Source organism: Salmo trutta, chromosome 9 (assembly GCF_901001165.1).
Source record: "Salmo trutta chromosome 9, fSalTru1.1, whole genome shotgun sequence".
Taxonomy (NCBI): domain Eukaryota; kingdom Metazoa; phylum Chordata; class Actinopteri; order Salmoniformes; family Salmonidae; genus Salmo; species Salmo trutta.
Window position 1 is genome coordinate 47,059,944 of NC_042965.1, and position 26,833 is coordinate 47,086,776.

Consider the following 26,833-nt stretch of genomic DNA (forward strand, 5'->3'; position numbering starts at 1 on the left):
TTGAGAAGCACTGACGCAACATGCACATCCATCTCATTGGTGGAGAGAGAATAATCAGAAATACTGTCAGAATATTTAACAATTAACTGTCAAATAAAAACAAATAAAAACGGTGGCTGTTGATTACATACATTTTTTCTTTTAACATGTTTGGGGTCACAAGAATTCAGATATTTTCTAAATGGGGTCACGGGCCAAAAAATAATGGGAACCCATGAGTTATGGTCAGGGGTTAAATGTTATGCACCTTAAGGTCACAGGTGTATTGAGCAGCAGATTGGAGGCAATGACTGTGTATATATATAAATGGACAAAGCCATCGATCACGTGAGCATTAATTCCTATGTTGAAATTCAATAGCGCATTGAAGCCATATTAAGTTAATTAAGATGGCGTCTCATGGAGACATAACACGCAGCAGTTTGAGCCACTCCAGGAAGTTACGGGCAGACTTGCTCAGTGCTGCCCCCTGTCCGAGTATCTACTACAGCTGAAGGCCAACCAAGGTACTGCAGGCTGCCATAAGCAACTCAAATTATCCTTATAACTAGTTCTGTGCGCAATTTTAAAACAATCTGTTCCATGATATACATCTGGTGTATTAAAAGCCATTATTGGTACCACGATTGACTTCTAAAAATGTATTTTTTATTTATATTGTTTTACATGAAGATTGACCGTATTCTGCAAACAATGTCTGCAGTACTGTGATCGGCCTTGAAGTTCCGCGGCTTCAATTAGAGGGGACAGTCTCTGCGTAGGACGTTAGGGTTAGGGGCCTGTAACTGTAGATCACAGGTGATATTCAGCAGCAGGTTGGAGGGTTTGAGGCCGCGGTGCAGGACGTTAGGGGTTAGGTTTCTGTACCTTTAGATCACAGGTGGTATTCAGCAGCAGGTTAGAGGGTTTAAGGTCGCGGTGCAGGACGTTGGCAGAATGAATGTACTTCAGGCCTCTCAGGATCTGGTACAGGAAGTAACAGATGTGATCGTTGCTCAGGCGCTGGGTCTTCAGGAGCTTATACAGGTCCGTCTCCATCAGGTCCTGCACGATGTAGCTGGATAACAGAGGGTTAAGGAATCTGCTAGATAGGGACAACAACTTAACCCCAACACAACCCATGTCATGGTGTTAGATCTAAGGCTCAGCTTGTACAGGTCTGTCTCCATCAGGTCCTGAGTAGCTGGGTTACACACTGTTAAAGAACAACATGGTCTCTCAGTTAACTGAGCTCTAAAATCTTGCGTAATTTGGTCAGCTGTGTGAATTAAATGTGGATCTATACGTGTTAGAAATTGGGAGTTCCAGAAGTTTCCACCCTCGCAAAAGAAAACTCTCAGCCAAAAGAGACAAAAGACTCACAGCTGTACTCGCTGCCAAAAGGTGATTCTAACATGTATTGACTCAGGGGTATGAAAACTTATGTAAATTCGATATTTCTGCATTTGAAGTTCAATAAAAAAAAATTGGTAAAATTTCTAAAAACATGGTTTTCATTTTGTCTTTATGGGGTATTGTCTGTAGATAGATTAGATTAAATATGTATTTTCTCACCTATTTTGAATTCAGGCTGCAACAACATTTTGAGAAAGTCACATGGTGCCCTACCACAGCGTGGTGTAACATGGCGACATACTTGTGCAAAAACGCAGCCGTAATACCGCTCAGGAAGGAGACGCATTCTATCTCCTTGAGATGAACGAACTTTGGTGCAAAAAGTGCAAATCAATCCCAAAACAACAGCAAAGGACCTTGTGAAGATGCTGGAGGAAACAGGTACAAAAGTATCTATATCCACAGTAAAACGAGTCCTATATCGACATAACTTGAAAAGCCGCTCAGCAAGGAAGAAGCCACTGCTCCAAAACCACCATAAAAAAGCCACACTACGGTTTGCAACTGCACATGGGGACAAAGATCGTACTTTTTGGAGAAATGTCCTCTGGTCTGATGAAACAAAAATAGAACTGTTTGGCCATAATGACCATTGTTATGTTTGGAGGAAAAAGGGGGTGGCTTGCAAGCAGAAGAACACCATCCCAACCGTGAAGCACGGGGGTGGCAGCATCATGTTGTGGGGGTGCTTTGCTGCAGGAGGGACGGTGCGCTTCACAAAATAGATGGCATCATGAGGCAGCAAAATTCTGTGGATATATTGAAGCAACATCTCAAGACATCAGTCAGGAAGTTAAAGCTTGGTCGCAAATGGGTCTTCCAAATGGACAATGACCCCAAGCATACTTCCATAGTTGTGGCAAAATAGCTTAAGGACTAAAAGTCAAGATATTGGAGTGGCCATCACAAAGCCCTGACCTCAATCCTATAGAAAATGTGTGGGCAGAACTGAAAAAGCGTGTGCAAGCAAGGAGGCCTACAAACCTGACTCAGTTACACCAGCTCTGTCAGGAGGAATGGGCCAAAATTCACCCAACTTATTGTGGGAAGCTTGTGGGAGGCTACCTGAAACGTTTGACCCAAGTTAAACAATTTAAAGGCAATGCTACCAAATACTAATTGAGTGTATGTAAACTTCTGACCCACTGGAAATGTGATGAAAGAAATAAAAGCTGAAATAAATCATTCTCTCTACTATTATTCTGACATTTCACATTCTTAAAATAAAGTGGTGATCCTAACTGATCTAAAACAGGGAATTTTTACTGGGATTAAATGTCAGGAATTATGAAAAACTGAGTTTAAAGGTATTTGGCTAAGGTGTATTTAAACTTCCGACTTCAACTGTATAGATAAAAAAATTAGATCTGAAGTCCAAATTGTAGATTTTTGGTTCCAACCGCTGTGTCTTTGTGAGACGCGGTGTGGGTGAACAGATGATCTACGCATGTGTGGTTCCCACCGTGAAGCATGGAGGAGGAGGTGGTGTGATGGTGCTTTGCTGGTGACACCGATATATTTAGAATTCAAGGCACACTTAACCAGCATGGCTACCACAGCATTCTGCAGCGATACACCATCCCATCTGGTTTGTGCTTAGTGGGACTATAATTTGTTTTTCAACAGGACAATGACCCAACACACCTCCAGGCTGTGTAAGGGCTATTTGACCAAAAAGGAGAGTGATGGAGTGCTGCATCAGATGACCTGGCCTCCACAATCACCTGACCTCAACCCAATTGAAATGGTTTGGGATGAGTCGGACCGCAGAGTGAAGGAAAAGCAGCCAGCAAGTGCTCAGCATATGTGGGAACTCCTTCAAGAATGTTGGAAAAGCATTCCTCATGAACCTGGTTGAGAGAATGCCAAGTGTGCAAAGCTGTCATCAAGGCAAAGGGTGGCTATTTGAATAAAATATATTTTGATTTGTTTTACACTTTTTTGGTTACTACATGATTCCTAATGTGTTACTTCATAGTTTTGATGTCTTCACTATTATTCTACAATCTAGAAAATAGTAAAAAATGTAATAAAAACCCTTGAATAAGTAGGTGTTCTAAAACTTTTGACCGGTAGTGAACTTCAGTATGTTATAGTGTTGTGTTAGACTGATTGCACAAAATATTAGCACGCCCCTTTTGACAGCCTCAATTCGTCGGGACATGGACTCTACAAGGTGTCGAAAGCGTTTCACAGGGATGCTGGCCCATGTTGACTCCAATGCTTCCCACAGTTGTGTCAAGTTGTCTGGATGTCCATTGGGTGGTGGACCATTCTTGATACACATGGGAAACTGTTGAGCGTGAAAAACCCAGCAGCGTTGCAGTTCTTGACACAAACCGGTGCGCCTGGTACCTACTAACATACCTCGTTCAAAGGCACTTCGATCTTTTGTCTTTCCCATTCACCCTCTAAATGGCACACATACACAATCCATGTGTCAATTGTCTCAAGGCTTAAAAATCCTTCTTTAACCTGTCTCCTCCCCTTCATCTACACTGATTGAAGTGGATTTAACAAGTGACATCAATAAGGGATCATAGATTCACCTGGATTCACCTGGTCAGTCTGTCATGGAAAGAGCAGGTGTTCCTAATGTTTTGTACACTCAGTGTATTTGGAATATTTTAAACCAAACTGACCACTGTCCCTCTAACCTTCTCTGATTGGCTGGACGTTGCCGGGCATCAACGTTAGGACAACGTTCTTGCGGTGAAACGGACTGAGGTCTGACAACATTACTAACAACGTCTGGAAATCATTATGATGCTGTCCTGATGAATGTGAGGTACAGCATTCCTGTGAGGTGTGTGTGAGAGAGAAGAGTATTGTGTGTGTGTATATGTCTCTCTCTGTGTGTGTGTGTGTGTGTGTGTGTGTGTGTGTGTGTGTGTGTGGCGATGACATCATCATGTAAAGGAAACACGTCCTTCATCTGGTCGACGGAGGGCGTGAGGATGATGTCGTTGATGCTGATGACGTTCTCATGTTTGAAGCGCAGTAGGATCTTAATTTCTCTCAGAGTCCTCTGGCAGTACGTCTGGTGCTCAAACGGACTGATCTTCTTTATCGCCACGCGGACCTTGTTGTCACGGCAATAGGCAGAGCTGGGGTGGGGGGGATAGAGAGAGCAGGTTAGAGTCTGAGTGAGAGAGAATCAGCTGAATGTAATTGAAAAATCCATAGAATCTAACCACTTCGGGGGAAAATTGGAACACACTAAACACAAAAGACTTATCTATCCAAAACAGAGGTTCTGGATAAACCACTTCTCCAATCTTTTTGTCTCTATAACAAAGAACAAATAGCAAAAACACACATCAAATACAAATCTTAGAATCAACTATTAAAGACTAGCAGAACCCTGGGCCTCTGAGTGACTCAGCGGTCTAAGGCACTGCTGCGGCTAACCTAGCCAGTTGACTGCTGCGGCTAACCTAGCCAGTTGACTGCTGCGGCTACCTAGCTAGTTGACTACCTAGCCAGTGGACTGCTGCGGCTAACCTAGCCAGTGGACTGCTGCGGCTAACCTAGCCAGTGGACTGCTGCGGCTAACCTAGCCAGTGGACTGCTGCGGCTAACCTAGCCAGTGGACTGCTGCGGCTAACCTAGCCAGTTGACTGCTGCGGCTAACCTAGCCAGTTGACTGCTGCGGCTAACCTAGCCAGTTGACTGCTGCGGCTAACCTAGCCAGTTGACTGCTGCGGCTGCCTAGCCAGTTGACTGCTGCGGCTTACCTAGCCAGTTGACTGCTGCGGCTTACCTAGCCAGTTGACTGCTGCGGCTAACCTAGCCAGTTGACTGCTGCGGCTAACCTAGCCAGTTGACTGCTGCGGCTAACCTAGCCAGTTGACTGCTGCGGCTAACCTAGCCAGTTGACTGCTGCGGCTAACCTAGCCAGTTGACTGCTGCGGCTAACCTAGCCAGTTGACTGCTGCGGCTAACCTAGCCAGTTGACTGCTGCGGCTAACCTAGCTAGTTGACTGCTGCGGCTAACCTTGCTAGTTGACTGCATTGGCTAACCTAGCTAGTTGACTGCTGTGGCTAACCTAGCTAGTTGACTGCTGTGGCTAACCTAGCTAGTTGACTGCTGTGGCTAACCTAGCTAGTTGACTGCTGTGGCTAACCTAGCTAGTTGACTGCTGTGGCTAACCTAGCTAGTTGACTGCTGTGGCTAACCTAGCTAGTTGACTGCTGTGGCTAACCTAGCTAGTTGACTGCTGTGGCTAACCTAGCTAGTTGACTGCTGTGGCTAACCTAGCTAGTTGACTGCTGTGGCTAACCTAGCTAGTTGACTGCTGTGGCTAACCTAGCTAGTTGACTGCTGTGGCTAACCTAGCTAGTTGACTGCAGTGGCTAATCTAGCTAGTTGACTGCAGTGGCTAATCTAGCTAGTTGACTGACAAAAAGGACTCGTTTTGAAAGTTGATCACATTCTTTGAGGCGTTAACTCCGTGATTTTGATCAGTCAGAGCAACTGGGAAACGTCCACGGCAGCCATTGTTGTCACCTCAGGAAGTACCTCCACCACCACCACCAATCAGCCTACACCACCACACACACACACACCTGTTGTTACTATGACAACTAGTGTAGCCTTGACAGCAAGTGACAGCTGTGTGGAGACATACAACTTGCTGTGTGAACAGTCAGTAGTCCAAAACTGTTTTGATCATTAAGTGTGGAACGAGAAAGCTGCCAAAAAGGTTGAACGTATGTATCGTTAGGATCGTAAGAAAATCCATACGTAAAGTGTGTAAAAAAGACATGCTTGAAACGTAAACATTAAATTAGATCTGTAAACTTACAGTAAAACTATTAAAAGACTACGAATGAACATTTACACGTTCAATTCTTACTTTACATCTCGGTTTCAGATCTTTTGTTATGCGTACACAAACTTTTGTCAGTAATGTGGCATCTGTAAAGGACATGAACAGAAGTTAGCTTGTCAAATCAAACCATTCTAGCCCAGAAGTTAAAGAGTTACTTTGCAGCTTCCGGTTTCATTTCTGGTTTTAGAACTGCATTCAATAACAACATTACACCAGTAGATGGCGTAGTAAACTCGGGCCTTCAGCAAATGACTTGTGTGAGAATGATAAGGACACATTATTGCCTTGCCTACAATAACCACCTGAGCTACAAAATAGACAGTAAATATTATTTAGGCCTATTCTACTATGTAAATATGCCATGCTGTTACCATATAATTGCATAATTTATTTTTATTGCCACGTGGGGCTACTGTGGTGATCATGTCACCAAATGAATCCCACTTGTTCCAGTATTTGGGGGCACAGACTGTAGGCCTTATAGCCGTCATTTTGACTGTTGTATTAGTGAATTCCACTCTGTATGGAGGCTTGTTAAAGCCATTTTGCGTTGCACAACCCCGTCACGCAGAGGCTATATCCATATCAATAAATGATACAAAACAAAATATTGATTGAAGTCTTGGCTATAACCTGTCCTGAGTTAAATAGCTAAGGGGTCCCAAATGGTCAAGACCATCTACAGCCTATTTTTACAGCCAGATCTGTTTTCCCTATCCGCCACTGCATGTGCTTCATCAACTGTTTTGTTTATGTGACGACCCTCCCACTCTGTCTGCCATATTCTCTCGCTTTGTTCTTGTTTCCTTATTAGGATGTCGGTGGGCGGAGTTGGAAGGGTCGTCAGCTAGATGGGAAACACCTGGGCTCAGGTGTGTCCCAGGATAAAGACAACTCTTCCACAGTCATTGGGGAGACTCTCTCCATGCAGACACCTTGTTTTTGGTTGTTTTGTGGCTTTTTGGTTGTTTGCTTTGGCACCTTTCAACACTCTGCATTATTACATTCAGGTATGCAAAACACTCACTTACACTACTGATTACTGATTACACACACCATTGTTAATTACTTAGTTACTTTATTTAATAAATATATATTTTGATACTCCTTGTCTCCACGTTGTCTCCCTTTTGTTGCGAACTCTGAGCCGGTTCGTAACAGTTTAACATTTAGTTAGAGGCTATATATAGAGGCCTGTGCGATAGGGTCTCTTCTTAAGGAGAGCCCTGTAGTAAAAACAGTTACAGCACACGAGTTCTAAAATGATTCCACAAGACACCAGAACCCAAACTTAGAGCCTAAAATGAGAACACCTACAAGTTGAAGGCCTATTTTGTATTTGGAAAGCCTAAAATTAAAACAATTAAAGTGATAGGCTAAAGAACACACACGTATGAATTTCAATAAACAAATGGATAAGAGTATTCTATTCTCTGATTTAATTCCTATTGCAACGCAGACAAATGACTGAATGAAACTGCATTGTTGGTTAAGGGCTCGTAAGTAAGCATTTCACTGTAAGGTCTACTACACCTGTTGTATTCAGCATTTCACTGTGAGGTCTACTACACCTGTTGTATTCAGCATTTCACTGTGAGGTCTACTACACCTGTTGTATTCAGCATTTCACTGTGAGGTCTACTACACCTGTTGTATTCAGCATTTCACTGTAAGGTCTACTACACCTGTTGTATTCAGCATTTCACTGTAAGGTCTACTACACCTGTTGTATTCAGCATTTCACTGTAAGGTCTACTACACCTGTTGTATTCAGCATTTCACTGTAAGGTCTACTACACCTGTTGTATTCAGCATTTCACTGTAAGGTCTACTACACCTGTTATATTCAGCATTTCACTGTAAGGTCTACTACACCTGTTGTATTCAGCATTTCACTGTGAGGTCTACTACACCTGTTGTATTCAGCATTTCACTGTAAGGTCTACTACACCTGTTGTATTCAGCATTTCACTGTAAGGTCTACTACACCTGTTGTATTCAGCATTTCACTGTGAGGTCTACTACACCTGTTGTATTCAGCATTTCACTGTAAGGTCTACTACACCTGTTGTTTTCAGCATTTCACTGTGAGGTCTACTACACCTGTTGTATTCAGCATTTCACTGTGAGGTCTACTACACCTGTTGTATTCAGCATTTCACTGTAAGGTCTACTACACCTGTTGTATTCAGCATTTCACTGTAAGGTCTACTACACCTGTTATATTCAGCATTTCACTGTAAGGTCTACTACACCTGTTGTATTCAGCATTTCACTGTGAGGTCTACTACACCTGTTGTATTCAGCATTTCACTGTGAGGTCTACTACACCTGTTGTATTCAGCATTTCACTGTGAGGTCTACTACACCTGTTGTATTCAGCATTTCACTGTGAGGTCTACTACACCTGTTGTATTCAGCATTTCACTGTGAGGTCTACTACACCTGTTGTATTCAGCATTTCACTGTAAGGTCTACTACACCTGTTGTATTCAGCATTTCACTGTAAGGTCTACTACACCTGTTGTATTCAGCATTTCACTGTGAGGTCTACTACACCTGTTGTATTCAGCATTTCACTGTGAGGTCTACTACACCTGTTGTATTCAGCATTTCACTGTAAGGTCTACTACACCTGTTGTATTCAGCATTTCACTGTAAGGTCTACTACACCTGTTGTATTCAGCATTTCACTGTGAGGTCTACTACACCTGTTGTATTCAGCATTTCACTGTGAGGTCTACTACACCTGTTGTATTCAGCATTTCACTGTAAGGTCTACTACACCTGTTGTATTCAGCATTTCACTGTAAGGTCTAACTACACCTGTTGTATTCAGCATTTCACTGTAAGGTCTACTACACCTGTTGTATTCAGCATTTCACTGTGAGGTCTACTACACCTGTTGTATTCAGCATTTCACTGTGAGGTCTACTACACCTGTTGTATTCAGCATTTCACTGTAAGGTCTACTACACCTGTTGTATTCAGCATTTCACTGTGAGGTCTACTACACCTGTTGTATTCAGCATTTCACTGTGAGGTCTACTACACCTGTTGTATTCAGCATTTCACTGTGAGGTCTACTACACCTGTTGTATTCAGCATTTCACTGTAAGGTCTACTACACCTGTTGTATTCAGCATTTCACTGTGAGGTCTACTACACCTGTTGTATTCAGCATTTCACTGTGAGGTCTACTACACCTGTTGTATTCAGCATTTCACTGTGAGGTCTACTACACCTGTTGTATTCAGCATTTCACTGTAAGGTCTACTACACCTGTTGTAGTCAGCATTTCACTGTGAGGTCTACACCTGTTGTATTCAGCATTTCACTGTGAGGTCTACACCTGTTGTATTCAGCATTTCACTGTAAGGTCTACTACACCTGTTGTATTCAGCATTTCACTGTAAGGTCTACTACACCTGTTGTATTCAGCATTTCACTGTAAGGTCTACTACACCTGTTGTATTCAGCATTTCACTGTAAGGTCTACTACACCTGTTGTATTCAGCATTTCACTGTAAGGTCTACTACACCTGTTGTATTCAGCATTTCACTGTAAGGTCTACTACACCTGTTATATTCAGCATTTCACTGTAAGGTCTACTACACCTGTTGTATTCAGCATTTCACTGTAAGGTCTACTACACCTGTTGTATTCAGCATTTCACTGTAAGGTCTACTACACCTGTTATATTCAGCATTTCACTGTAAGGTCTACTACACCTGTTGTATTCAGCATTTCACTGTGAGGTCTACTACACCTGTTGTATTCAGCATTTCACTGTGAGGTCTACTACACCTGTTGTATTCAGCATTTCACTGTGAGGTCTACTACACCTGTTGTATTCAGCATTTCACTGTGAGGTCTACTACACCTGTTGTATTCAGCATTTCACTGTGAGGTCTACTACACCTGTTGTATTCAGCATTTCACTGTAAGGTCTACTACACCTGTTGTATTCAGCATTTCACTGTAAGGTCTACTACACCTGTTGTATTCAGCATTTCACTGTGAGGTCTACTACACCTGTTGTATTCAGCATTTCACTGTGAGGTCTACTACACCTGTTGTATTCAGCATTTCACTGTAAGGTCTACTACACCTGTTGTATTCAGCATTTCACTGTAAGGTCTACTACACCTGTTGTATTCAGCATTTCACTGTGAGGTCTACTACACCTGTTGTATTCAGCATTTCACTGTGAGGTCTACTACACCTGTTGTATTCAGCATTTCACTGTAAGGTCTACTACACCTGTTGTATTCAGCATTTCACTGTAAGGTCTACTACACCTGTTGTATTCGGTGCATGTGACTAATCAAATTTGGTAACATACTGAACTGAATGAAGGATGAATTAAAATGTTCAAAGATGTTGGAATGATGAGTTGCATGCATCATGCATGCTCTGCACTTCACTTGGCTAGAAGGCATATAGTCCTACATTAGGGTATAATGACTGTCTGGCTGCAGGCTTCCAGAAGGACATCTGAGGGGGGCGACTGGTTACAATTCCTGGTAGACACGACTGGTTACGATTCATTATTCCAGACACTGCTGGTTACGATTCCTGGTATATACTACTGGTTACAATTCATGATTCCTGGTAGACACTACTGGTTACGACTCATGATTCCTGGTAGATACTACTGGTTACGACTCATGATTCCTGGTAGATACTTCTGGTTATGATTGCAGACAGAGCCCAGAGACAGAGCCCAGATAATGGGATGGTGTTATATTGGATGAGTCATATTTTGATAAGTTGCATGCATGGGGATGTCCCCGTCAGCCAGAGAGATACGTCCCCGTCAGCCAGAGAGATACGTCCCCGTCAGCCAGAGAGATGTGGTCCCCGTCAGCCAGAGAGATGTGGTCCCCGTCAGCCAGAGAGATGTGGTCCCCGTCAGCCAGAGAGATGTGGTCCCCGTCAGCCAGAGAGATGTGGTCCCCGTCAGCCAGAGAGATGTGGTCCCCGTCAGCCAGAGAGATGTGATCCCCGTCAGCCAGAGAGATGTGATCCCCGTCAGCCAGAGAGATGTGGTCCCCGTCAGCCAGAGAGATGTGGTCCCCGTCAGCCAGAGAGATGTGGTCCCCGTCAGCCAGAGAGATGTGGTCCCCGTCAGCCAGAGAGATGTGGTCCCCGTCAGCCAGAGAGATGTGGTCCCCGTCAGCCAGAGAGATGTGGTCCCCGTCAGCCAGAGAGATGTGGTCCCCGTCAGCCAGAGAGATGTGGTCCCCGTCAGCCAGAGAGATGTGTTCCCCGTCAGCCAGAGAGATGTGTTCCCCGTCAGCCAGAGAGATGTGTTCCCCGTCAGCCAGAGAGATGTGGTCACCGTCCGCCAGAGAGATGTGGTCCCCGTCCGCCAGAGAGATGTGGTCCCCGTCAGCCAGAGAGATACGTCCCCGTCAGCCAGAGAGATACGTCCCCGTCAGCCAGAGAGATACGTCCCCGTCAGCCAGAGAGATACGTCCCCGTCAGCCAGAGATACGTCCCCGTCAGCCAGAGAGATATGGTCCCCGTCAGCCAGAGATACGTCCCCGTCAGCCAGAGAGATATGGTCCCCGTCAGCCAGAGATACGTCCCCCGTCAGCCAGAGATACGTCCCCCGTCAGCCAGAGAGATGTGGTCCCAGTCAGCCAGAGAGATGTGGTCCCAGTCAGCCAGAGAGATGTGGTCCCAGTCAGCCAGAGAGATGTGGTCCCAGTCAGCCAGAGAGATGTGGTCCCCGTCAGCCAGAGATATGTCCCCGTCAGCCAGAGATATGTCCCCGTCAGCCAGAGATATGTCCATGCTGTAGAGAGACACCTAGTGGACTGAAACTTCCCTGTTGTAGACATAATACTTACGCTGGTAAACAAATCCATTCCATTAGCTACCTAAACAGGAAGTAAACTCAACTGAGGAGTCACAGAGACTTAACTTGAAAACGTGCAGGATCCTTTCAGGTGTCCCCAACTTCCGGGTGTTATGATTGTTCAGGTAGAACTCCTCACGGGCCGTTTGGTGTACGTTTTTTTGATGGTGAGATGAAACTGCCAAAACTCTGAAAGGTACATCAGAATTGCAACACAAGATTTGTTCGAGCCTAAAATAGTCTGTCATCGTAACATGGTGTTTGTATGTTTGACGCCTTGATAAGTTCCTTCCCTGAGGATGGCTCACCTCTCACAGTTCTGGGTGACTTTAACCTCCCCACGTCTACCTTCGACTCATTCCTCTCTGCCTCCTTCTTTCCACTCCTCTCCTCTCCTCTTTTGACCTCACCCTCTCACCTTCCCCCCCTACTCACAAGGCAGGCAATACGCTTGACCTCATCTTTACTAGATGCTGTTCTTCCACTAATCTCATTGCAACTCCTCTCCAAGTCTCCGACCACTACCTTGTATCCTTTTCCCTCTCGCTCTCATCAAAAACTTCTCACTCTGCCCCTACTCGGATGGTATTGCGCCGTCCCAACCTTCGCTCTCTCTCTCCCGCTACTCTCTCCTCTTCCATCCTATCATCTCTTCCCTCTGCTCAAACCTTCTCCAACCCATCTCCTGATTCTGCCTCCTCAACCCTCCTCTCCTCCCTCTCTGCATCCTTTGATTTTCTCTGTCCCCTATCCTCCAGGCCGGCTCGGTCCTCCCCTCCTGCTCCGTGGCTCGACGACTCACTGCGAGCTCACAGAACAGGGCTCCGGGCAGCCGAGCGGAAATGGAGGAAAACTCGCCTCCCTGCGGACCTGGTATCCTTTCACTCCCTCCTCTCTACATTTTCCTCTTCTGTCTCTGCTGCTAAAGCCACTTTCTACCACTCTAAATTCCAAGCATCTGCCTCTAACCCTAGGAAGCTTTTTGCTACCTTCTCCTCCCTCCTGAATCCTCCTCCCCCTCCCCCCCCCTCCTCCCTCACTGCGGATCACTTCGTCAACCATTTTGAAAAGAAGGTTGACGACATCCGATCCTCGTTTGCTAAGTCAAGCGACACCGCTGGTCCTGCTCACACTGCCCTACCCTGTGCTTTGACCTCTTTCTCCCCTCTCTCTCCAGATGAAATCTCGCGTCTTGTGACGGCCGGCCGCCCAACAACCTGCCCACTTGACCCTATCCCCTCCTCTCTTCTCCAGACCATTTCCGGAGACCTTCTCCCCTACCTCACCTCGCTCATCAACTCATCCTTGACAGCTGGCTACGTCCCTTCCGTCTTCAAGAGAGCGAGAGTTGCACCCCTTCTGAAAAAACCTACACTCGATCCCTCCGATGTCAACAACTACAGACCAGTATCCCTTCTTTCTTTTCTCTCCAAAACTCTTGAACGTGCCGTCCTTGGCCAGCTCTCCTGCTATCTCTCTCAGAACGACCTTCTTGATCCTAATCAGTCAGGTTTCAAGACTGGGCATTCAACTGAGACTGCTCTTCTCTGTGTCACGGAGGCTCTTCGCACTGCTAAAGCTAACTCTCTCTCCTCTGCTCTCATCCTTCTAGACCTATCTGCTGCCTTTGATACTGTGAACCATCAGATCCTCCTCTCCACCCTCTCCGAGCTGGGCATCTCCGGCGCGGCCCACGCTTGGATTGCGTCCTACCTGACAGGTCGCTCCTACCAGGTGGCGTGGCGAGAATCTATCTCCGCACCACGTGCTCTCACCACTGGTGTCCCCCAGGGCTCTGTTCTAGGCCCTCTCCTATTCTCGCTATACACCAAGTCACTTGGCTCTGTCATATCCTCACACGGTCTCTCCTATCATTGCTATGCAGACGACACACAATTAATCTTCTCCTTTCCCCCTTCTGACAACCAGGTGGCGAATCGCATCTCTGCATGTCTGGCAGACATATCAGTGTGGATGACGGATCACCACCTCAAGCTGAACCTCGGCAAGACGGAGCTGCTCTTCCTCCCGGGGAAGGACTGCCCGTTCCATGATCTCGCCATCACGGTTGACAACTCCCTTGTGTCCTCCTCCCAGAGTGCTAAGAACCTTGGCGTGATCCTGGACAACACCCTGTCGTTCTCCACTAACATCAAGGCGGTGACCCGATCTTGTAGGTTCATGCTCTACAACATTCGCAGAGTACGACCCTGCCTCACACAGGAAGCGGCGCAGGTCCTAATCCAGGCACTTGTCATCTCCCGTCTGGATTACTGCAACTCGCTATTGGCTGGGCTCCCTGCCTGTGCCATCAAACCCCTACAACTCATCCAGAACGCCGCAGCCCATCTGGTGTTCAACCTTCCCAAGTTCTCTCACGTCACCCCGCTCCTCCGCTCTCTCCACTGGCTTCCAGTTGAAGCTCGCATCCGCTACAAGACCATGGTGCTTGCCTACGGAGCTGTGAGGGGAACGGCACCTCCGTACCTTCAGGCTCTGATCAGGCCCTACACCCAAACAAGGGCACTGCGTTCATCCACCTCTGGCCTGCTCGCCTCCCTACCTCTGAGGAAGCACAGTTCCCGCTCAGCCCAATCAAAACTGTTCGCTGCTCTGGCACACCAATGGTGGAACAAGCTCCCTCACGATGCCAGGACAGCGGAGTCAACCACCACCTTCCGGAGACACCTGAAACCCCACCTCTTTAAGGAATACCTGGGATAGGATAAAGTAATCCTTCTAACACCCCCCCCCCCCCCCCCCCCTTTAAAAGATTTAGATGCACTATTGTAAAGTGGTTGTTCTACTGGATATTATAGGTGAATGCACCAATTTGTAAGTCGCTCTGGATAAGAGCGTCTGCTAAATGACTTAAATGTAAATGTAAATGTATGTTCTGAGATTAAATTTCACGTTTCACACATGGCTTTTCTAACGATCCAGACAATTTCCATACGGCTTTTCTAACGATCCAGACAATTTCCATATGGCTTTTCTTACGAACCAGACAATTTCCATATGGCTTTTCTAACGATCCAGACAATTTCCATATGGCTTTTCTAACGATCCAGACAATTTCCATATTGCTTTTCTAACGATCCAGACAATTTCCATATGGCTTTTCTAACGATCCAGACAATTTCCATATGGCTTTTCTAACGATCCAGACAATTTCCATATGGCTTTTCTAACGATCCAGACAATTTCCATATGGCTTTTCTAACGATCCAGACAATTTCCATATGGCTTTTCTTACGATCCAGACAATTTCCATATGGCTTTTCTAACGATCCAGACAATTTCCATATGGCTTTTCTAACGATCCAGACAATTTCCATATGGCTTTTCTAACGATCCAGACAATTTCCATATGGCTTTTCTAACGATCCAGACAATTTCCATATGGCTTTTCTTACGATCCAGACAATTTCCATATGGCTTTTCTAACGATCCAGACAATTTCCATATGGCTTTTCTAACGATCCAGACAATTTCCATATGGCTTTTCTTACGATCCAGACAATTTCCATATGGCTTTTCTTGCGATGCTAACGATAAGCACGTTCAACCTTTTGTCAGGGATCTCCCTCCATAATTAAGGCCTGCAGTGTGAACAAGGCTGAAGAGCTTTCCACACCTGGACTATACAATATTTGCCCATTATTCTTTTCAAAATTCTTCAAGCTCTGTCATATTGATTGTTGATCATTGCTAGATAACCATTTTTCCAACTCTTGCCACAGATTTTCCAAGTACATTTAAGTCAAAACTAACTGGGCCACTCAGGAACATTCACTGTGAGCGACTCCAGTGTAGATTTGGTGCTGGTGTTTTAGGTTATCGTCCTGCTGAAAGGTGAATTCACTGCTCGACTGAGGGACCTTACAGATAATTGTATGTTGCGGGCTAGAGAGGAAGTCGGCATTTAAAAACAATGTTAAACACTGTTACTGCACACAGAGTGAGTCCATGCACCTTGTGACTTGATAAGCACATTTCATTCCATTTTTCTCTTTTGTTGTTGTCGTTGTTGTTAACTGTTAATTTGTGTGATTGCCAAAGCAAGAGAAAAGAAAGAAGAAAAAAAAAAACACAAAAGTATGTTTCCCTGGACAATAAAGCCTTTTGAATTGAGAGAGTGGCAGGGTTTCCATGGAAACACAGTACAAGGCCTTAGATATTGCAGCCAGTGTGGAAGGTTATGCAACATGCTGTTGCCAAGGCGATGTAGTGGAGGAGGAAGGGAGGAGGCAGACCAGTAGATGTAGAGTTGCAGTATCCATACACAGTTAAAACCATCTCAGTTACAAAATCACCATTTTTATTTCTCACATTTGCTTGAACACAACAGGTGTAGAGACTTTACCGTGAAATGCTTACTTTCGAACGCTTTCCAACAATGCAGAGTTAAAAAGTGAGAAACATTTGCAAAAAAAGGAAATAGTAACAAGACAATATACACAAGGAGCACTGGTACCAAGTCAATGTGCAGGGGTACCAGGTAGTTGGGGTAATAATGAGACTATACACAAGAAGCACTGGTACCAAGTCAATGTGCAGGGGTACCAGGTAGTTGGGGTAATAATGAGACTATACACAAGAAGCACTGGTACCAAGTCAATGTGCAGGGGTACCAGGTAGTTGGGGTAATGAGACTATATACAAGGAGCACTGGTACCAAGTCAATGTGCAGGGGTACCAGGTAGTTGGGGTAATGAGACTATATACAAGGAGCACTGGTACCAAGTCAATGTGCAGGGGTACCAGGTAGTTGGGGTAATGAGACTATATACAAGGAGCACTGGTACCAAGTCAATGTGCAGGGGTACCAGGTAGTTGAGGTAATAATGAGACTATATACAAGGAGCACTGGTACCAAGTCAATGTGCAGGGGTACCAGGTAGTTGGGGTAATGAGACTATATACAAGGAGCACTGGTACCAAGTCAATGTGCAGGGGTATGAGGTAGTTGGGGTAATGAGACTATATACAAGGAGCACTGGTACCAAGTCAATGTACAGGGGTATGAGGTAGTTGGGGTAATGAGACTATATACACAAGGAGCACTGGTACCAAGTCAATGTGCAGGGGTACCAGGTAGTTGAGACTATATACACAAGGAGCACTGGTACCAAGTAGGGCTGTGGTGGTCATGAAATTTCGTCAGCCGGTGATTGTCAAGCAAATAACTGTCCACCTTCACAATAAATCCATGTAATATAGTCTACACCTTAACAATAAATCCATGTAATATAGTCTACACCATCACAATAAATCCATGTAATATAGTCTACACCTTCACAATAAATCCGTTATTTATTTTAGACATGTCTAAAGAAACATGTTATGAAGAAAATGTAGTCTATTTCAGAAGAACATACTCTGAGTTGTCCTTATGTTAGTTCCTGATGTGGCTGTGCCATATGGCTGTGGGCGACACTAGTTCATTTAGAAATTTGAATTATGACATTGTTGTTTTTCGAATTTGGCGCTCTGATTTTTCACTGGCTGTTGAATAGTGTGAACCGTGGGTGGGACGCTTGCGTAGCCCATAGAAGTTAATTTAGAGTTATTAATGTAACTTCAGTTGGTCTACAAACGTTGGGATAAATGTTTTGATGTTTAATACATTGTAAGGCTGCATGATGAGACTCTAATGATGATTTTGAAAAATATTGCTTGACGCTGCTTTTTGTTTTTTTTGTACAGGCTGTAGACACTACAGTCACTCATTCACAATGTGAAAAACACTTGATAATGACTCGAATTTCACAGCGGCATCAGCCTAAAAAAAAAATCCATGGATTTTGCGGCCCCGAGTGCTGCGTTGCGCCCTTATCACTGTGTGCAAACCGAAGGCTCTCTCTCACGGTTCTCAGTCACATGATCGGGTCTTTCTCACAGGCTATAAGTGAAGACAAATCGGGGACGCAAATGTGCGCATCCTTATCCAATTCCGAGGAGCATATTGAAGATATTTGAAGAACTGTCCACATTTACTTTTCGTCAGCCAAAAGTGTGATTATGCATGTAATGCTTTTATTATAATGCTTTTGTTATAAAAAGGTGTATTTTTATAGCGAAAATTATCTTTCCCAAACTTGTAACTCACGTGCAGCTTATATATACACACACACCAGTTAGGCTCTACACCCGTTGTAAAGAGGATTAACGTTCTTAATTTTAAGTTATTTGGCCACTTTAGTTGTGATACAAACCTTATCAAAACATATAGGCCTATGGGCTAGGCTACATGTGTGCGATTACGAATCGAACAAGTCGCAAAAAAAAAAACAGGCATTGTTTCTCATGCTGGGCATCATTCACAAGTGATAGTTGTCACCCATCAGACTCTTCCTGATTTAAATCTCGTCTCTACATATACTAAATAATGTACTTGTGAAATTTGTTTTTGACTAAGAATGGACCATTATCATGCACCTGTATTGAAACAGGGGCAGAAAGGGAAAATACATGTCATCTATGCACTTAAATATGGTGAACGGAGGACGCTTTTCCTGTGGTTTATTTTCATGCAAATATAAGAAATATGCTTAATATTATGAAAGCTGATAAATAAATAAATAAATACAGTAGCCTATAGAGAGCTGATCCACTTTTAAATAGAGGCCATCACTCAAGTTCCTCGGCGTACACATCATGGACAAACTCAGATGGTCCACCCACACAGACAGCGTGGTGAAGCAGGAGCAACAGCTCCTCTTCAACCTCAGGAGGCTGAAGAAATTCGGCTTGTCACCTAAAAACCACAAACTTTTACAGATGCACAAATCGAGAGCATCCTGTTGGGTTGTATCACCGCCTGGTACAGCAACTGCTCCGCCCACAACCGTAAGGCTCTCCAGAGGGTAGTGAGATCTGTGCAACGCATCACCGGGGCCAAACTACCTGCCCTCCAGGACACCTACACCACCCGATGTCACAGGAAGGTCAAAAAGATCATCAAGGACATCAACCACTCGAGCCACTGCCTGTTCACCCCGCTATCATCCAGAAGGCGAGGTCAGTACAGGTGCATCAAAGCTGGAACCGAGAGACTGAAAAACAGCTTCTATCTCAAGGCCATCAGACTGTTAAACAGCCATCACTAAACACAGAGAGGCTGCTGCCTACATGCAGACTTGATATCATTGACCACTTTAATAAATGGATCACTTCTTAAAAATTAAGAACATTAGTCTTCTTTAGAAGAGATGTAGAGCCTAACTTTAATGTTTACTTATCTTACATTACTCATCTCATATGTATATACTGTATTTTATATAATCTGTCATTGCTCATCCATATATTTATGTACAGTTAAATCTGAAGTTTTCATACACCTCAGTTTTTCACAATTCCTGACATTTATTCCTAGTAAAAATTCCCTGTTTTAGGTCAGTTAGGATCACCACTTTATTTTAAGAATGTGAAATGTCAGAATAATAGTAGAGAGAATGATTTATTTCAGCTTTTATTTCTTTCATCACATTCCCAGTGGTTCAGAAGTTTACATACACTCAATTAGTATTTGGTAGCATTGCTTTTAAATTGTTTAACTTTAGTTAAACGTGTCGGGTAGCCTTCCACAAGCTTCCCACAATAAGTTGGGTGAATTTTGGCCCATTCCTCCTGGCAGAGCTGTTGTAACTGAGTCAGGTTTGTAGGCCTCCTTGCTCGCACACGCTTTTTCAGTTCTGCCCACAAATTTCCTATAGGATTGAGGTCAGGGCTTTGTGATGGCCACTCCAATACCTTGACTTTGTTGTCCTTAAGCCATTTTGCCACAACTTTGGAAGTATGCTTGGGGTCATTGTCCATTTGGAAGACCCATTTGCGACCAAGCTTTAACTACCTGACTGATGTCTTGAGATGATGCTTCAATATATCCACATAATTTTCCTCCCTCACGATACGATCTATTTTGTGAAGTGCACCAGTTTCTCCTGCAGCAAAGCACCCCCACAACATGATGCTGCCACCCCCGTGCTTCACGGTTGGGATGGTGTTCTTCGGCTTGCAAGCATCCCCCTTTTTCCTCCAACCATAACGGTGATCATCATGGCCCAACAGTTCCATTTTAGTTTCATCAGACCAAAGGACATGTCTCCAAAAGTTACGATCTTTGTCCCCATGTGCAGTTGCAAACCGTAGTCTGGCTTTTTTTTTTAATGGTGGTTTTGGAGCAGTGGCTTCTTCCTTGCTAAGCAGCCTTTCAGGTTATGTCGATATAGGACTCGTTTTACTGTGGATACAGATACTTTTGTACCCGTTTCCTCCAGCATCTTCACAAGGTCCTTTGCTGTTGTTCTGGGATTGATTTGCACTTTTTGCACCAAAGTACGTTCATCTCTAGGAGACAGAACGCGTCTCCTTCCTGAGCGGTATGACGGTTGCGTGGTCACATGGTGTTTATACTTGCGTAATATTGTTTGTACAGATAAACGTGGTACCTTCAGGCGTTTGGAAATTGCTCCCAAGGATGAACCAGACTTGTGGAGGTCTAAAATTGTTTTTCCTGAGGTCTTGGCTGATTTCTTTTGATTTTCCCATGATGTCAAGCTGAACATAGGCTGTCTGTGGTGTCGTCTATATTCAGGAAGGCCTCAGGCTGTCTGGTGGTGTCTATATTCAGGAAGGCCTCGGGCTGGCTGTGGTGGTGTCTATGTTCAGGAAGGCCTCGGGCTGGCTGTGGTGGGGTCTATATTCAGGAAGGCCTCAGGCTGTCTGTGGTAGGGTCTATATTCAGGAAGGCCTCAGGCTGTCTGTGGTGGTGTCCGTGATGTGTACGCAGAGGAACTTGAAGCGTTCCACTTTCTCCACTGCAGTCCCGTCGATGTGTTGGTAATCAAGCCCACTACTGTTCTGTCGTCTGCAAACTTGATGATTGAATTGGAGGCGTGCGAGGCCACGCAGTCATGGGTGAACAGGGAGTATAGGAGGGGGCTGAGCACGCACCCTTGTGGGGCCCCACTGTTGAGGATCAGCGAAGAGGCGATGTTGTTTCACCACCCGGGGGCGGCCCGTCAAGAGAGTCCAGGACCCAATTGCACAGGGCGGGGTTGAGACCCAGGGCCTCAAGCTTAACGATGAGCTTGGAGGGTACTATGGTGTTGAATGCTGAGCTATTGTCAATGAACAGCATTCTTACATAGGTATTCCTCTTGTCCAGATGGGATAGGGCAGAGTGAATGCAATTGCATCGTCTCTGGACCTGTGGGGGCGGTATGCAAATTGAAGTGGGTCTAGGGTGACAGGTAAGGTGGAAGTGATATGATCCTTGAATAGTCTCTCAAAGCACTTCATGATGACAGAAGTGAGTGCTATGGAGCGGTAGTCATTTAGTTCAGTTATCTTTGCCTTCTTGGGTACAGGAACAATGGTGGCCATCTTGAAGCATGTGGGAACAGACTGGGATAGGGAGCGATTGAATATGTCCGTAAATAACTACACTGTTTATTTTCGGCCATATTCCTAGTCATCTTTCCATGGTTAAATGTGGTGGTTCGCACTTTCAGCCATCTATCCACGGTTTCTGGTTAGGGTAGGTTTTAATAGGCACAGTGGGTACATCATCTCCAATACGCTTCCTTATCAACTCACTCACCGAGTCAGCATATATATATATATATATATATATATATATAGTTATTCTCTGAGGCTTCCCGGAACATTTCCCAGTTCTCGTTGTCGTGTCTCTAGTATGATTAAATGAGATGACTGGCCGTGATTTAATTAAACCAATAAACTCGTTAATAACCTGGGGCACCACGGAAGAGTATTTATAAAGCTGCTGTCTTCCGAATAAACTCTTAAAGATCTGAAGATCTTTTATATCAATAGCAGTCAATTATTAATAGTCAGCTTATTCAGTCTCATCTGAACGTTGTAAAATTCTTGGTTATCTGCATGAATCGTGGCTAACAAGTTGAATCAGCAATACAAAAACTGGCTTAATTATTTATTTACTAAATAAATCACACAGAATTACATATACACAGGATAGATGATACATCGATTACTAATCATGTCATAAAAGAAAAAGTCCCTAGCGGACGAAACCAATATGACGGCTGGTTACACAAAGAAAGAGGGTTGGGTTTGAATGAAAGAGCGGGAAGACTGAGGGACAAAGGGGATTGGGTCTCTATCGGACCTTGAGAAGCTATGCTACCGTAAATACAGAATCTAATGCATTCTAATAACCGCCCATTCGGAAAAGGAAAATATATATATTTACTCAGCTCGTGCTGTATTCTGGCTGGTCTAGTCTAAATTCATCCTTCCAGCGTGGTGATCATCACCTCCACTTTGAAATGAGCCCTTTTAAACGTATGGACATCGGGAACTAAATGTAAATGTCGTTAGTGTTGCAAAAGAACGGAGATTTTCCGGGAAATTTCCAGAAATTTTCTATGTGAATTTAAGCCTGGGAATTTCGCTTAAATTCATCAAAAAATGTTAGCTTATAACAGTGAACCTTTTTGTGGGATACACAAGGCAATTCTATGTCTTATATTTTGGTTAAACTATCCCCAATTCAATGGAACTGCAACCCTCTGCATGCACAGTGCATTCTTCCATCACATGTACAGCTGATTCTCAAGATCTTACACACTAATGAGATGCTATTGAGCCCACACTACTACACTGTCTGAGCCAAGGACTACATGCTTTCTGGTAAGTTTTCATTACAATACTGGGTGGGGTGAATATGTTTTATATGACAACTAGTAAATAGTAGCCTACAGCAAAGTGGGTTTAAATCATTTATAACTTGTTAATTTCTGCTACCATGTGGGTTTTAGCTTTGGAAAGGCACACACCTGTCTATATAAGGTCCCACAGTTGACAGTGCATGTCAGAGCAATAACCAAGCCATGAGGTCGAAGGAATTGTCCGTAGAGCTCAGAGACAGGATTGTGTCGAGACACAAATCTGGGGAAGGGTACCAACACATTTCTGCAGCATTGAAGGTCCCCAAGGTGTGTGTAGTTGTAGGTGTAGGGGGGCGTGCGTAGGTGTAGGGGGGGTGTGTAAGTGTAGGGGGGGTGTGTAAGTGTAGGGGGGGGGGGTGTAGGGGGGGTGTAGGTGTAGGGGGGTATAGGTGTATACACTACCAGTCAATAGTTTTAGAACACCTACTGTTCTTTATGTGTAGGTACGTAGGTAGGTAGGTGTAGGTGTATAAGTGTAGGTGTGTGTGTTGACAAAGGGAAAGGAGAGTGATTGAGTGAGTAGGAAGGATGGATGTGTGTTTGCTCGGTGCGTGAGAGAGGCTGGGAGGGGCAGGCTGGAAAAGCAGAGAGTATTCCAAGTAGAGTCATGTTGCTCCCTGCCTGCCTGGCTCTGCAGAGGGGTAGTCTGCTCCCTGCCTACCTGGCTCCACTGAGAGGTAGTCTGCTCCCTGCCTGGCTCCACTGAGAGGTAGTCTGCTCCCTGCCTACCTGGCTCCACTGAGAGGTAGTCTGCTCCCTGCCTACCTGGCTCCACTGAGAGGTAGTCTGCTCCCTGCCTGCCTGCCTACCTGGCTCCACTGAGAGGTAGTCTGCTCCCTGCCTACCTGGCTCCACTGAGAGGTAGTCTGCTCCCTGCCTGCCTACCTGGCTCCACTGAGAGGTAGTCTGCTCCCTGCCTGCCTGCCTACCTGGCTCCACTGAGAGGTAGTCTGCTCCCTGCCTACCTGGCTCCACTGAGAGGTAGTCTGCTCCCTGCCTGCCTACCTGGCTCCACTGAGAGGTAGTCTGCGTCTCAAATGGCACCCTTTTCCTTATGCAGGGCTCTACTTTTGACCAGGGCCCATAGAGCTTTATGTAGGGAATAGGGTGCCATTTGGGATTCGACCCGTTTCTACCCCTCCTTTCACTCTCAACTGAGCCTAGGGATAAAGATAGGTCTCACAGCTCTTGGGATCCAATTCACCGACGCCTTCCATTATTTAAATCACTGAGCTAAATGCACACAATCACAAAGTGTATACATCTGAGTGCCTGCCTGCGTGCGTGCGAGCTGGAGACTTAGCGACTAGGCAACATGAACAATCTTTGTGGGTTGCTATCGAGAGAGAAAGACTCTCTGTACGGGATGATGTAACAGCAACGCTGTAATACTGGACTAGTTGAGTGTCGCTCCTGCTTTCTGAAACGTTATTCAACAACTTTATGATCGTCTCTCTGCAGACTGGATACCCAGGAAGCCTATTCTCAGAACTAGAGGAACAAATTGTATGACTGTCAAGATCAAATAGACCTACTTTACTTTTACATGAAGCCTTTTCAACTCATGTGGCTTATTCAGCTCAGTAGTGTGATGCTTCATGATGTAGCTTGCAGTGTTCTGTTGAAGCTTGCCCCAGTAATGGACTAATGGAGTCTAACGTGACTCCTTAGTCTAAGGACCTGTTTAAAGGGTGAATTTGTTCTGGAAGACAAAACAGCCAAATACTCCATCGAAACGTGAATCAACTCTCAGTTGTTGTTCAGTTCTAGAAACATAAATCCTCTACTTTCATATCGCATCAAATGGTCGTAATTTCACAGATGCAAAATACACTTACTGTACACCATGTTAACCGGTGTTTATTTAACCTTTATTTAACTAGTCAGTTAAGAACAAATTCTTATTTTCAATGACAGCCTAGGAACAGCAGGTTAACTGCCTTGTTCAGGGGCAGAACGACAGATTTTGACCTTGTCAGCTCAGGGGATTCAATCTGGCAGCCTTCCGGTTACTAGTCCAACGCTCTAACCACTAGGCTACCTGCTGGTTACTAGTCCAACGCTCTAACCACTAGGCTACCTGCTGGTTACCAGTCCAACACTCTAACCACTAGGCTACCTGCTGGTTACTGGTCCAACGCTCAAACCACTAGGCTACCTGCTGGTTACTAGGCTACCTGCCTCTAACCACTAGGCTACCTGCTGGTTACTAGTCCAACGCTCTAACCACTAGGCTACCTGCTGGTTACTAGTCCAACGCTCTAACCACTAGAGTACCTGCTGGTTACTAGTCCAACGCTCTAACCACTAGGCTACCTGCTGGTTACCAGTCCAACGCTCTAACCACTAGGCTACCTGCTGGTTACTAGTCCAACCCTCTAAACACTAGGCTATTTTTTTTAAAACACTCAATTTCCTTGTTGCTAAAATTCTACTATTTCACCTAATTTCAGTTTGCGACAAAACAATCATATGTTGTAGAGAATCATTTGTTCAATCTAAACCAGTGAAACAGATTTTCCACGAGCCAAAATGTTTGTATTTTCTTTAGCTGGCATACAAAACAAACTCAAATTCGCAAAAACTAAAACTTAACGGGGAAGCATAGAAATAGTGTGCATAGAACACATCTATCGAATGACAGATCTATAACTAATATGTGTATTTGGTTGGGTCGACTAAAAAGGTGACATATTGCAGCTTTAACCCCCCCTCTTCCCCTCTACAGAAGAGGCCTTCATCCATGATCAAGGGCTAACCTTTCCCCCTAAACTAGTTGTCTCGCGTCAGTAATCGGGCCCATTTATCCTGGTCACTAGCACTACAAGTGATGTCAACGCAACATGCACACAGTGAATACTACAGTATTATGGGTTACCGAAACCAGCCTACCGGTAAATCTGAATTGATTCAGAGTTTTCAGGCGTATTTTAAAATTACAAATTGACGACTAAAAACACGAATCAAATTTGACATTCAGGCGTTTTGCGTCGGTGGTTTTTCGGATAAATTATTCTGCTGAGTATGCAGATAAGAACGAAATATGTTGGCCTAATAAAAAAAAGTTGGTAGAGGAAGATTTTGTCGAAATTAATAAAATAGTCTGTTAAATGGAATAATATACTTTGACAAACACTGAGTTATGAGTTTATGTAATATGAGTTACCAAATCCTACAGTCGATCCAAGATCAACAAGTCGCCACTAACACATGCCTTCACTCACTGCAAACTGCCATATCAACAGCAACAAATCTATTAAAAATAAATACTTACTTTCCATGTTATCATGTGGCAGTAAAGAAGTGAAAACGGAGGGTAATTCTACTCATTGAAGTCTACAAAGTATCCAAAGTTGTTTGACTACCGTCAGTAGTGAGTGTGTGGCTCTGCCAGTGTATCTTACCACACGGTTCCGTAGGCGCCCTCGCCGATATACGACAGATTGTGGTAGCGGGGCCCGACATCGAAGGCTTGTCCCCGGACCAACTCAGCGCCGGATCCGGGGTTGGGACCACTGGCACATACCGCAGCTGTCGCCATAGTGAAAACCAGCTGCCTCTTTACACGTTCTCCACTGCCACAAAGAAAGGAGAAAAATCACCGCAGTAAACAACGTTATTACAGGGAGCCTTTGTGAAGTCCTCAGTATGATAAAGTGATTTATCGGCGCTACTGACTGCTGTATGCTCTCTACTGACTGCTGTATGCTCTCTACTGACTGCTGTATGCTCTCTACTGACTGCGGTACGCTCGCTACTGACTGCGGTATGCTCTCTACTGACTGCTGTATGCTCGCTACACAGAGAGACTATGGACACGCCTGGTGCCCAAACTGATGACGTGTATTGCGCACCTGGGAGTCAGTCGCCTGTGGAGAGGAATGGATTCGGCTCAGTCAGTCATCTCTTTTAAGTCAGTCATCTCTAAGTCAGTCATCTTTTTGTCAGTCATCTTTAAGTCAGTCATCTTTAAGTCAGTCATCTCTAAGTCAGTCATCTTTTTTGTCAGTCATCTTTT

General features: G+C 44.7%; 1 protein-coding gene across 1 annotated transcript in view; it reads right to left on the reverse strand.

The window, feature by feature from the left end:
- Positions 1-26,633, reverse strand: part of LOC115200671 (mitogen-activated protein kinase 1) — a 52,202-nt gene extending 25,569 nt beyond the window's left edge. The window contains exons 1-3 of the mRNA XM_029763884.1: positions 26,220-26,633; positions 4,320-4,502; positions 868-1,057 (exon numbers count right to left, since the gene is read on the reverse strand). Of these exons, the coding sequence (XP_029619744.1) occupies positions 868-1,057; positions 4,320-4,502; positions 26,220-26,356 (510 nt within the window). The 5' untranslated portion in view covers positions 26,357-26,633. The remainder of the gene's footprint in view (positions 1-867; positions 1,058-4,319; positions 4,503-26,219) is intronic.
- Between the last annotated feature and the right edge of the window lie 200 nt (positions 26,634-26,833).